This window comes from Citrus sinensis, chromosome 3 (genome assembly GCF_022201045.2).
Source record: "Citrus sinensis cultivar Valencia sweet orange chromosome 3, DVS_A1.0, whole genome shotgun sequence".
NCBI lineage: Eukaryota > Viridiplantae > Streptophyta > Magnoliopsida > Sapindales > Rutaceae > Citrus > Citrus sinensis.
The window spans coordinates 6,028,100-6,042,914 of record NC_068558.1 but is presented as its reverse complement, the minus strand read 5'-3'; the positions used below and the strand labels follow the sequence as shown (position 1 = coordinate 6,042,914).

The 14,815-nt window shown below is 31.8% G+C and overlaps 1 protein-coding gene across 1 annotated transcript; it reads right to left on the bottom strand.

The window, feature by feature from the left end:
- Window positions 1–4,055: 4,055 nt before the first annotated feature.
- Window positions 4,056–4,950, bottom strand: LOC102623442 (auxin-responsive protein SAUR15). The gene has a single exon (XM_006477189.4). The coding sequence runs from the start codon at window positions 4,652–4,654 to the stop codon at window positions 4,151–4,153; it is 504 nt and encodes a 167-aa protein (XP_006477252.2). The 5' UTR covers window positions 4,655–4,950; the 3' UTR covers window positions 4,056–4,150.
- Between the last annotated feature and the right edge of the window lie 9,865 nt (window positions 4,951–14,815).

Here is a 14,815-nt window from a genome sequence, read left to right as displayed (position 1 = left end):
ATTTACTCCATGTATCTATAAAAAGGGGGCCTTCCCCTCCTAATTTGATATCTCTGAATCCATTTTTGGACTCTGTTTTCTGTAATTCTCTCTCCATCTTGTATTTTCTTCGTATTTTAATAAATTCTCATTTTGCCCCTAGTTCAATTATGAGTGGCTAATTTTCTTTCAAACTTGGGTTGAAGGTGAAGTCTCAACATGTGTCATGAGCTTAATTTGGTAAATTTATTTTCTCTTCCCCTCTAGTTTTTGTGGATGTTTTGACTTCTCGTCGACAAATAATAATAATCTTGTCTAGATACCGCCTTGGTTACACCGGCTCTCTAGTATAAGGTTATTATTATTTGACACGATAAGCCCTTAGCACCATATTAATTAGAGCGTGGTTCATGAGGTGTGGATTCCCCTCTCATGATTTAATTGGCATTAATATGAATTATTTAGCCCATGATGCATGTTGATACAGATCCAGATACCCAAGTACGTCAATTTAATAGATTTTCTCTTCAATTTATTCTCTCCATTGCAATTCCAATTTTAGAATTTATTCTCACCATTTTAATTTAAGTATTAGCATATTCCAAATCATTTCCACCATAAATTCAACTATCCATTTACAAAATTAATTCTATATATAATTAAAATCCACCTCTTCGTGGGATCGACACTCGTCACCATTGATCTATACTACAATAGATTCGTGCGCTTGCGAGTACATTAAAATTTGCACAACATCTATCACTAAGAATGACTTTAGGCATAGCACTATCATCCAATACACTTTTTAATCTAGTCAATGCCCATGTGTAGTTGTCTTCTCGCTCAGATTCAAGATAAGCAAAAGCACCAGGAAATGTCATCTCAGTAGATGTCACTCCCAGAATTTGCAGTAGGGGAAGATTATATCTATTACACTTGTAAGTGCAATCCATCAGCAAGACACATGGAAATGCATGCAACAAGTCTATACTGACAGGATGCGCCCAAAATAAGTCTTTGACAATATTAGTATTATCAAAGCTTCTATGCCACTCAATGTACTTGTGTTCAGATAACTTACTTAATAATAGTTGCATTTGTGATCTCCCACCCATCTCTGCTACCTTATACCTTTGACGTGCATTATAAATATTCTTTATTGTTGAGACATTGTTGGGATTTTTCTTTTTCAATGTCAATATAATATCTTTTGGACGCACCATACTCGTAGACATATCAATTAACAATAAAGTCTCTTCTTTTGACAATCTTCATGCATAAGAATGCCCCTCAAGATGCTCAGCAGCTGGATGATTATGTACTCCACATACTACTTTTAATACCCAATCATCATCAGTGTCTAACTTATGGCCATTTAATGTAAAGGGACATCCACATCTCTTAATGCCAGTAGTTCTTGGTTGCTTTTCTTTTTTATTCTCTTCATTTGTTCTCGTGTTTCTATACTGTTCACTTCTCTCACAACAAAAGGTGATCCTTGATTTTTGAGCACCATTACCAGAATTAGATCTCTTGATCACAATTACAAAACCATTTCCTCCCAACTTCACGTGTCCAATGAATTAACTCTTCCTTACTTTTAAATATCTACATATAAAATAAATAAATAAATATTAACGAAAGAACATTAGACCTATGAATTGTAAAATGAGACTCACCTTATGATTGATGAATTCATTAGTATAATCCATTACACATTCTGAATTAACATTGGAAATTTGAGTTGAAGCCATGTCCTCCATGAAATACAGAATACGGACGCCTGTTCATCAACTGAATATTTCATAATAAATTGTAAAATATTTTAAAGTAAATTGTAAAAGAATATAGACAGCACATAAGATATTTTAAAGCAAATCGTAAGATAAATTGTAAATACTACGCCTGTTCATCATAACAAATTATAAAATATTTTAAAGCAATGATCACCGTTTGTTCATCAAAAGAATACAGACGCCGCATGCACATAAGAACACACTCCTCAGCTAGAAATTAAGAATATATTTTGTGTAGTTTCAGGACCCACAAACGAGACGCATGCTAGCCATAACATTATATTCCAAAATTGAATTTCAATAGTTGAATTTAGAACCCCACAAACGAGACACATGCTAGCCATAACATTGTACTTCAAAACTGAATTTCAATACCTGAACACAAAGACGCATGCTATCCATAACATTATACTTCAATCTGAATTTCAATATTTGAACATCCCGTTATACTCAACTCCATAAAATTCAGACGGCAATCAATTTACTTACCTAACCATCTCGAAGGGGAAGAACAAGGTGGATTATTTGTGCTGTAAATTAAAAAATTAAAAGGATCACACATACCTCATTAAAGTTAAAATCTTCACATATTAAGTTTCCTTTATAAATATTTATTTAAGATATTTGGAAGAAAAAACTTAAGATTTAAAATAGTAAGAAAATTAAACATTAATTGCAGTGCCCTAAATGAGTGTCCAAAGTAATAATATTATATGTGCTCATAATAAAGTGTCCTTAATAGTAATTTATATCATGTGTATTTTTGTAATAAAAACTTTTGTAAAAATATGAGTGTTCAAAGTAATTTTCAGAGTGCATATAGCCCCACCCATATATATATATATAGAGAGAGAGATGTTCAAATTCAAAATTTTAACGTGCAAGAAAGTCCGAAAATAAGCATAAATCGTGCGGTTTAGGTGTTTTAAATTTTAAACCTCTAAAACTCCACAGTTGAAAAGTTTTTCAGAATTTTTCCCGTATTTTAAGAACTTAGACTAGAAAAGTACTATATATATATATATATATTCAAACTTATTATTAGGGAATTCAATCAAGTTGAGATGAGTTCATTAGGTAGATAACCAAAATGATCATTTTTTTATTAAAAAAAATATAATTTATGTAGTGCAATGCGATAATCTCTCTCTGAAAGTTTTCAATCAGAAATGACGCTTCGATCGGCAAGAGGTTGGTCCATGTTCGATTTGTATTCTTGCTAAACTTGGAAGCTATCAAAGATTATGATATGGATTGATTGCTAAATCTCATGAAGAGGGCTACAGTTAAACGGAAATTAAGCGTCTATATTAAATCCATTATTTTCTTGCGCTCCTTTTTACACTGTAGATAATTATATTAATTACTGTTATCAAATTAGTTTCTTTTACTTTTCAGGTACATATACTTTGTACGTCTAATCTCACCTGCTAATGATATATAAAATTAGGCCTCAGAGTGACGATGAAAAGCATCTGATGCTAAACAACTTTTATATCACTAGCACATACATACCAATTGCCTGTCGCTTTATCGACTAATAAATCGTCGTCTTCCTCAGAGATGGATAAGAACGAGCTAAACTGCTGGACTAGGTTCAATTGATCTTTTTGCTAGGGCTGCTATAATCTCAGATCTATTACAATTGAAAATTAGTTCCCGAATTTCAATTCTGGGTTCCTGTCGTTTTCTTTGCAAAACCGCTTGACCAATAACACTTGCGTCTTATTTAATTTATCACTTTTCGGATCAAATCTTGTTAGATGGACATTCACTAATCACTAATCACCAACTAGCTAGCAGCGCTCAATTTTGAAGCAATCTTTTTGGTTTTGTGCTCATCTCATTTGTCGTCAGTCACATGGATTTTTTTTTTTTTTGAATCACATATGGATACTTGTTTAGTTATGATAATAGACTGATGTATAAGAAGTGTAGCTTTTGTGGGTGTGGGTGCTAATCAGATTAACAGGTAAAATCTTTTAGGATGGAACAAGAGACTTGAGTATAAACTTCACTTAAAGTGGTGATATTAAGTTGAATTTAAATTATTAATTAAAATTCTAATAGAACAAAAAGAAAACCTCTAGCTCTTGCTTGTATTTGATCAGTCGTTAATTTTAATATGATCAACAGCCTTACCCTGCTCATCAACACATTCAGCTGACATCAAATAATATGCAATACCGCTTTATCAGTTGCTCTACTTTTAAATAAATCTTAGATTGTTAATGGAAAAATAGTATATGGAATCTGGGAAAATAATCTGTAAAAGGTATCTGCGGGGAAGAAAATTATATATTCAGCATTTTTATTTACAAAAATTGGAGGAATATCAATAATATCATCTAAAATTCTGCATTTTTACTATCATATCACAAATGTGGACGGTGGTGCTTGCGACTCCGGCAATGATCCCATGCGTCGATTCTCGTCTTCACTTTCTCAAACTCCGAAATCCGACAAGGTATCGTGATCCCACCCGGATGGTTGAAGCCGTATACCCGCTCCGCTTGCTTCAGCAACTCTCCAAACAAGGGGTGATTAAAGTAAATAACAGGCACAAACACCCTCCTGGCTTCGTCATCCGACTCCCCCACGTACACAGCCAAGTGTCCCTTGGGTACCTCCGCGGGTTTTTCTTGACCCAACTGGATAAAACCCGGATTAGAACTCGGAAAACAAAGCTTTTTAGCTCCACGCCGTATGCAGCTTGCCATGGATAAAAACTTTGACATGGCCTTGCAGCTGCTTCTAGTACTCTGGGAGACAGCGCCTCCGAGGAAATACCTGCAACGCGGTCTTCTTCTGGGTCGGATTATCCACTTGAACACCTTCACTATCCTGCGCCCTAGCTTGAAGCCTCTAAACCGATTCATTCTTGTAACTGTATAATATTATTTAATAAGAGAACTAAAGCAAAAAGACTGCTACAAAATTAAGTGGAGCGTTTTTACGTATAGAACTAGTGTTCGATGGAGGAAATAGGTGATGGTTGCTACGACTCGAGAATGAGACTTGGGTTCTTTTTGTTCATCATGTTTGATGAGTCAAACCAAAACAGCCCCAAATGTTTACATATAAGTATATAACGCAGACTCGCAGAGTGTATGGTAATGGACATTGAGAGGGGAGGGGAGATGCAAGAAGATATGGTCGGCACGCGGCGCGCACTTAGTAACGTGGGACCAAGAATTTAAAGGGAAAAAAAATTGAACCAAAAATTTTTATAATTTAAATTTCTTTTCTGGGACTGATGGAACATGGGTTTACGTGGTTTATTCTTAAACAATACATATTTGATGAATTTATAAAAGTCCATGTGAGATTGGTGGAGCTCGACAAATTGGCATATTTGGTTTACTGGAATATGTTTGTTAAATCTTTTCTATATATTGGAATATATATATATATATATATATTCGGTTTTTTTAATCAAAGAGATAATAATTAGAGGGTGGGTGAAAATTAAAATTAAAATAGCAGAAGGTCAAAGGTCAAAGGTCAAAGGTCAAAGGTCAAAGGTCAACTGGGCAGACGGTTTTCATGCTTCGCGGGCCGTATGAAGTCGGAATTAGTTTTTGGTGAAATTCAAAATAATGTATTTTTTGAAGAAAAAAAAAAGATTTTTATTTGGTTCCAACATTGACAGGGTTTTTTTTTTCCCGTAATTCAAAAATCATAGAGCTCTGCCACGTGTACATTTAAGATGTACGGTCAAAGTTGAATTGTACTGTTAGGTTAGTACCATGCAATGTTACGGACTTTGACGGTTGAAAATAGATGGAAAATTTAAGTTGTGCATGGAAAGGTCAGTTCCGTTTTGGAGTAGGGACTTTTAAATAAATTAACGATAGATACAGCATCTGTTAAATAAAGATTAAAGATGGTTATCTTGTTTCGGTGGCAAAATTGCCGTGAAGTTGGGAAAGTCAAGAATCAAACCATGAGGATTTGATCAAAGTGATCTATGGAACATTGCATGTTTAATCATAGTTGAATGTTGGAACTCAATAGATAACCTAAAGCAAACCACAGTTCGATGATAAACATATAAATATCACTTTTGATTTGATCCACACCACACACTTGTCCCTTCAATGAAGAAAATGTTTTTTTTTTTTTTTTCTCGTTTTGATATTTTTTGTGCTTTGGCCGCATAGGCTGCCAATTTATTTCTTGTTCTCATTTTCTCAAATTGCTCGTTTATGGTGGTTTTTTTTTTTTTTTTTTTTTGTCTTTTTGGGGAAAAAGAAAAAGACAAGAAATTGCGACCCTTTAGTGAGTGGATGGGACGACGAAACGTAACAAACGTTCCTCTTTGATGCAATTGGTGTTAGGAGCTGCCCAACGTTTGTTTAATAATCAATGTGTCATTATCTATTTAAATATAATTACATTTTTTTAAAAGAAAATAAATAATTTATTTAATGCTTAGAATGGTGCAAGGAGGGCAGCCATTGATGACTGTTCTTCCTAGATACGTACTTTGTTGGTACAATTTAAACTTTCTAATTATCTCTATTGCCAATTCACGTTCTAATGACCATTAACATTTTTACTTGATATAGAGATGGGACCTGTGTTAATTTTCTGACTTTTTTTTTTTTTTTGAAATTTCCAAGAAACCAGCATAGAATTTCGATCATGTAGAGGGAGGGAACATATAAATCTGAAGTCTCAACGAACAAGAAGAAAGCAAAACAAAAGACTCATGGAGATAGCCAAATCTCTACGTTACTGGACTTCATGTGGATTCAAACTAAGCCGGTGACCTTGCAGAATCAATGCAGCGGCTATAAAATTCAGCAATTGTTTACTTCTCTTCTTAACCCAATATATATATATATATTTGACAATTTGTTTTGACGAAGCGTATATAAAAGAATCGCCAAATTTATATGCATCTGGATGGATTTTATTATTATTATTATTATTATTTAGAAGTTAAAGGAGTTGGCAATGCTTAAATATAACTTTTTAGTGTGCTAAACATTCTTATGAATTAAATTTGGATTGCTAATCAAACAAAGAAGTTGAAAGCCACTTTCATGTCGCCCTTGGACAAATCTTAGTAATATTATTTAATAGATTATTTTACATTTTTAAGCAAAATTTCTGAAATACAATTCACATAATTAAATTTATTAGGTCGGATATAATTATATTTGAAAACATCTTTGTACAAACAAACTTATGTGCGTCTCAAGTTATATATATATATATATATATATATATATATAATTTGATTTATGCAGTCAAATTATGCAGATTTCGAGAATATTGCTTTTTATTTAATCTAATGCATGTCACCCGCAGCAAAGTTCAAAAAATCTGAAACTTAACAAAAAGATGCAGCAAGATTAGTCAACCGTACACAAAAATTATTAATGTCTGTAATGTGATGTCCATTGAAAAGCTTTCGACGAATAATGATTTTAATTACATGTTAAAAAAATAATTCAACTCAAATCTGATTGATCCAACCACATTAGATACAACTAACATTTTGATTCATGAGATCCCGTATGTCACCGTAAAATCGAAGTGGAACCCACTGACATTATAATGGATAAGTTAAAAAGTAAGTGTAAAAGATTGTTTAGTTGTTATATTATAAGGTTAGTATCTGATAATTTTTATATTTTTAAAAATATTTTAAAATATTTTTGCCGTTGAACTATTGACACTTTCGCCGTTATTTTTTGTTTCTTTTTACTTGTTTTTACAATAATACACTCTTACAATAATATTTTTTGGGATATTAATAAAAAATATTAAATTACCAATTTAACCCTAAAAATAAAATAAAAATAAGAAAAATATATTAATTTTTGCAAAAGCTCATGTATGCCCAAAAATTGTTAATATTATAAAAAAATAAATAACTAATTTTTTGGACATTAATAAAAAATTAATATATTAACTCCTCAACAGAGTGTTCTATAAAAATTAATATATATTGTTTTTGTTTCAATTTTATGTATTAGGCCAAATTGGTAATTTAATTTTTTGTTTCAAAACAAAAGAAACATTATTGCGAGAGGTAATATGTAAAAGCAAGTCAAAAGAAACAATAAGTAATGCAAGTGTGTCAATAATTCAACTACAAGGATATTTTGAGGCAAGTTTTAAAAATATAAGAAATAAACGAACACTAACTTCAAGTTATAGGGACTAATGAGCTTTTACCCTAAAATGTAAATTTATGATATTCAAAGTTTATACATTATGTGTAAGGATAATTTATGACAAGAAATTTTTAATAATAATAATAGTCAATCTACTAAGTTTATACACAAAAGAATTAATTGTTCCATATTATAAACTGTCAAGTGTTTGCTATATTAAAAGTACAATATATTTGATTGCAATCACATAAAAATTGGTAGATAAATTTATTAATTCTAAGACTTTCTTTAGTATTGTGGTTGTGGTTTGTAAGCCATGATTGAGTGAAATGCAAGCCCTTGTTATGAAATAAAAATTAATAATTTGACAAAACAAAAAAAATCATATAAATTTTTTACCAAGTAACTGTAGATTAAAATTACATAAACCCTCAAACCATAGTAACTAAAATTTATTAAGTATTTTATTAATGTGGCCTAAACGGTAGTACTAAACATACTAACAAAAAACTCTCCTTGTATTAGAAAATCTATTAGACAACAACACAAAATAAAGAAGCAACACAAGATAAGGAATAAAAATATAAAATGAGAGAGCAATATATTATAGAGTGATTTTATTCATTTCAAGTATGTACAAAATAAAGAGATGATGTCTCCTTTTATATTTACATAATCACTACATGAAATTAATAAAAATATTATGAATCATAATTTCTTGTGAGATAGTAGGAGTTATAAAGAACTTAAGGGTTGCTAGTGGGAGATAATGGAAAGACTAAAAAATGTATGTTATGAATATCCTCATTTATTTTAATAAATTCATAACAGTTTGTTTATTTATTTATTTTTTTGAAAAAGAAACGGAGCCATAAACTAGTAGATAATAACTGACGCCAAATTGCTAATGCCTAGAAGGTTGGATCTTGAGATTTTTGTTGGTCCAATCCAGACAGTTCTGAGTGGATATGGGCCTCGTCTGGGCTAGAAATACTGGGCCAGATTCTTCCAAGTAACAGAAGAGATCATGCTCTATTACTATTTCACATAATTTCGTTGTCGCCTGGATTTGTGTTTCAAAATACTCATGCAATTTTACATTGGCAATAAGTGATACGTTTTCAAGATAAATTGAAAGGTTCAATCATATAAACGAAGGTCATAGATGCGTCATTACTATAAAGTTTTTATTAAATTTTTTTCAAAGATGGTCTGAAGCATTAGTTATTGTTGAACGATCTTGAAACATCATAAACGTTATTATTTGGTTTGTTAATTACACATTCATGATTCATTTATGGTCTCATTGGCACGGTTATGATCATCCGAAGCACTTCCAAGTCTCTCATGACGTTTCAAATTACCTTACCTAATACTATGATATTATGCTTCTCTCGTTGTTCTAGATGAAATTAATTAAACCAAAACCTTTATAACTAAGTTGTCATTTACATAAGAAAAGTTATTAAACTAACCATTAATTTGTAACTGCTGTGGCTCATATCTTCAGTATTATTTGAGCAAGTTTTTTCACTTTTAAATGATTAAGAGAGCACTGAATGTTGGACCTTACAAATGCTACATTTTTTTTTGGAAACCGGAACTTATTTGATCAAAAGTTGGTGGATCACTGGATCTGTTAACAAAATAAAGATGCTAAATATGAACATGCATTTATAAAAGCTAAAACAAAATAAAATCTGTGTCTAATTGTACTTTCGACCTTTCAGTTATCTGTTTCTATATTATTATAAACTCAATCAATATTGTATGACTCCTATCGTCATTGGGAAGTCTTAGCTTCCTATATACAAGCAACGATGTACCTTTTCTTTCTTTTCTTCTTTTTGAGAGATAATATTCTTCTTTAAATTTTGGGGTTGCCCTCAGCAGGTCTAAATGTGAAAAGAGTAATGGGCACAGCGCCTTCTATAGGATTTGGCATTCATGACCATATCTTGTGTATGTCGCGTAATGATCTCAATGAGGATTGCTTCTGTATATCTACTGTAACTTCATTGTGGTATTTTCAAAATTATATACATATATATATCGATATATATATTTGTGGTAGGGATGGCAATGGGAAGGGGAGGGGACCAATCTCCCCGTACTCATCCCCGATATTTTGCGTATGTCCCTGTCCCCTCCCCATCCCCGTCAAAATTATTTAAAAGAATCTCCATTCCCTCCCTAAATAATAACAGGGGATCTCCGAGGGTCCCCGATCCCCGAATAACTAATATATTTTTTTGTTTTCAATTTTGAGTTAATCATATTAAAATAAAAATTCAAATAAAAGTAAAGTTTGAAATATATCTTACATTAATATCCATTACAAAAGTCACATACATTAAATTAGTAAGTAACGCAGCATGCAAATGATATAAACTATCATGAACAAATTAATAGTCTAATACAAAATTGTTACAAATAAAATCAAATTTAGATTTAAAATTAACTTTTCAATGGTGGCGTGGACACTTTATAAATGTGAACTATTCCCTTTACAACACAATAGTTAAGTCGAAGCAAATCAATAGCAAATATTAGATTAGATTAGATATTAAAATTGTGATTTGCTGTTGGCAATTATAACATCTAAAAATAAATAAAAAATAGATTTAAGATAAATAAAAAATAGATTTAAGTTTAAAATATTTAATGAATATTAAAATTAAAACAAAAGTTTTGGGCTAATAGATTCTGTCCGGTCTTTTTAATGTCCTAAATAAAAATTTAGGACTTTAATTAGTTAATTAGGCCTAAAAGTTTAATAATATAAATATTTTAATATTTTTTATTTTTACCAATACTTATAATTTTATAATTCAAATTTTATTATTTATTTACTAGTAATTTTAAAAATTAAAAATTAAATTTAAAATTAAAATGGGAAAATGGGTAGGGGATGGGGATTCCACCTCATCCCCGTCCCCTCCCCGAATAAGAAATTGGGTAAAAAAATTTCTCCGTCCCTTCCCCGAATAAGAAATTGGGTATGAAATTATCCCCATACCCTCCCCGAATAGAAAAAATCCCTGAGAGTACCCGTCCCCGTAGGGATTTTTGCCATCCCTAATTTGTGGGACATCAACCATTTATTTTATTTTATTTTATTGTATGTGGTCATGTATCTTCAAAAGAAATGACAGCTAGCCAGCTCTTTACCCACATTACCTCTCCAATTCTCAAGCTAGTTCATTAGTTTTTCATATCGGCACAAACCGATATTTCCAGTGCCCTTTCCAAAGCAAGAGACACGGCAACCTGTCCTTTCTGATTGAGAAAACAGAATATTCATCTATTTCTATGCCTTCTTGGACCACCTTACAGATTTTTCTTTTTCCTTTTTAAATTAAATTTGTTTATAAATTGATACTCCTAAGAACAAATATAGTTGGAGGCTAGTAAAGCACTTGCCTTATTCTCTACGAATGAATACTGTCGCTCTCCAGTGCTAATTATTGTGTGAATAAAAAAGAAATTATCATGTGCTTGCTCTTTTGCCAATAACTAAGCACCACCCGATCAAAAGATTTTTTTTTGCTTCAATTATAAGAAAATGATCCTTATTACCTTTCACACATATATGACAAAACTTGTAATCTTGATGGTTCTGATTGATTAGATGTGTGTGAGTTGATAATCTTTTAACAGCTTCATGATATAAACCACATTAACTACCCTTAAACTATAGCATCAATGGAAAGGTATAGGTCCCGCTGTTGTATCTATAATTATTAGAGTTGCATTTCAGTTGACTCCAGGGTTTCAGTGAATTAATAAGTGTCACTCCACCAGATAATTCATTATGACCAAGGTACAGGCTACAGCAATTTCAATCAAATCCCACATCTTGGATTTTTTCGGGGACAATAAAGACACCATTTTAGCTCATGTTCCCTCTTCCGTGACTGCATTTCTACAAATCATCCTCATGTTAAACGTTAATGTCAATCACCAAATAGTGCTCGGCTGCATGCATGCATTTTCTTACACTGAGATAAATCGTTTGGCTTATAGTTAAGGATCTGCAACCAATGTAGTATTATTAGTGTTAATCTTAATTTGATCATTTCATGAGTCCTTTAGTTTTAATCTATAGTTACTAATTAAGACTTGATCTTTGTGTTGATTTTTTATGAGATTGTGAGTCACAGTCATTGAATAACAAAATATAAATGATTAAATCTTAGTCCAGCATTATTATAAATAAACATATGGCACAAAATTTTTAACAGATCAATACAACTCACATCAGTATTTTATCCAAATTCCTGCTTTTAACCACACATAGCCATAGGTCCCTTAACAGGCAAAAGTGCAAGTAAATTTCTCTGCTTTCTGCTTGCTGCTCCAGGTTGTGCCACATTATTGTAAAATTTGGTTAGATAAAGTAGAATGTGATGTTAATGATTCCAAATTCCACTCCCTTAGCCTTTAGTTGTTGTCATTTCTTAATCTTATTATTATTGCTATTATTGTTCTGAAAGAAGACATATAAACCAAAATGCAATCATAATCTCTGTTGCTATTAATTAATATTGTTGTTTTATTTATTTCATTTTTCATTCCCAACTTAGCAATCAGCGAACCCGGCCAAAAAGAGCCACAACCACAGAAAATGACATTGAAATTTTAATTATTAGTCATCACGCCTTGAGCAACAAACAGTAAATGATGACAGTGTGTGCATGTGTTTCTGTGCAGAAACAGTTGACCTTTGAATTCAACAGTCAGCTATCCTGGTCCTGGACCTATTTAAAAGTTTAATCTAGTAATTATTATTATTATTATTTATTCATTTAATGTTATTTAATTTATTCAGAGGATAATTAATGGGAGTGGGAATAGGTTATACATCTGAGAAAACAAAATTGAAAAACGTGCTTCTCGTTAATTATTCAAGGGAGGCCCTTCAATATACCCTCGAGTCTGCAAATGCCAATCAAGAAAAGTAGTAATTATTTGTTATGTTAGTGGACGTAAGACTATTGGAGCAAAATATATGATTTCAGATCATAGTTTTGAATGAAGCAAAGCAATTTGTTTTGATGATAATTTACAGTAATTATGACCACTAATTCCATTTCATGCAATTTGATGATTATTAAAATTAATTATGACTATCAAATTATTTTACCAGACGTATGGACTCTTATAATTGAGTTTCCAATCTCTTCTGTTCATGTTTATTTTAGATAAGTTGTAAGACGAGTGGACCGATTAGTTGTGCTGTAAAATGAATGCAAGTAGTGGAAGCAATAGTTGTGTTAACAAATGCCTGTATATAAATGATGGGTGTGAGATCAAGTTAGTTAATTATACAACTACATACCAATTGTGTCATCATATAAGAGCTGATGTGATATCATCTTGAGCTGTCCAACGAGGTATATTTTTAATATATTTTTTCTCAAACTTATGGTATATTATGTATGGTATAGAAAAAATTGTGCTTAAGCAACATAAAGCTTGGGGTGCAACAAAAATTTTAGGTCTTTCGGCAGAAAATTTGGCGCCATTATACCATAAATTTAAAGTTTAAGATTCATTTCCAACATATGATATTATTCTTGATGATTAGGGTTTATCAAGACGAGGCTATCAACTTGTTTCAATTTTTATATCCTCCAGTGAGAAGCCTTGATTTGGGTGCCCGCACATATAGGCATAGATGGCTATTCAGATCGTTGTATAGCTAGGCAGGCATATGGGTTCTGTTCAAATTTCAAATTAGACGGGTGAAATCTACATAAAAAATAAGATTCAAAAGTGTAACCTCGATGATTGATTTTGTCATATATTAAATGTTTTACATTTGTTCTATTAATCTGGACATAAATAAACTTGAAGGTTTCGACTACGTATACGTTTTTTTGGGAGTTTTTACTTTTCTGTGTTTGAAGCTTTCCAAATTTGTTGAGTTAAGTGAAAACATGATCTCTTAATATATATATATATATATATATATATATCATAATTATATTCAATTACACATTCTCATTAACCTACCGCACTGTCTCTTCATTAGATTTTGTTCAAACAAACAAGAAGATTGTGCAGTCACACCATGAAATCCAGGTGGAAATGGAACATCAGAAGTTCAGAACTGATTTAACAGGGATGCTAGTTCATGTTTGGTGACGTGGCAGTGGTGGTGAGGTTAGCAAGTCTTCTCTTTGGGTAACAAGCAAATACAAAATCGTCACGTGCTTTATATTGTAGGTGTCCTGAAATCATGACTGAGAGAGACAGCGATAGTTAACAAATATTTGTCAGGAAAATGCTTGTCTGCCGCGTGTTCTTGCGCATGTACTTATGTAAACTGATATTAACAGAAACACCCCAGCCCTCCCGAGGCCAGATTGGTTCATCAGTGATGAAAAAGGTGCAGTCTAATCACTAATGTGGCTCCATAATCATATGATGAAATGTAATATTAATTCAGTTTTAACTGCAGCCATGATCACGCGTAAGGCGCTATTCATTAAACCCTATCCGATATTTCAGAATTCAGAGATAAATTAATTTAGCCAGCATTTCAATTTTTTTAGCTGTAAAAATTATATAAATGAAAAGAAAGCTGTTGAATAGTCATTGGTCTACGTCATCAAATGATCATATCTTATAAAAAAATTTATCAAGCGTATGATCTACTTGTATTCTTGTTGATCTTGCCTAAGCTTTACTCCATATCTTGTGTAGGTACAAAAAGACTAGACTCTAGGGTAAAAAGACTTGGTCCAAAAATAATTATATACCCAAAGATGCAAAACTTCCAGTAGCGCCTTAGAATGAATACATATTAAAAAGGGAAGATAGATAGAGAGAGTGAGCATATTGGTCAATAATTTCATTATTGTGCTCCTCACTTTTCAGTATAATTGTCACAATACAATACAT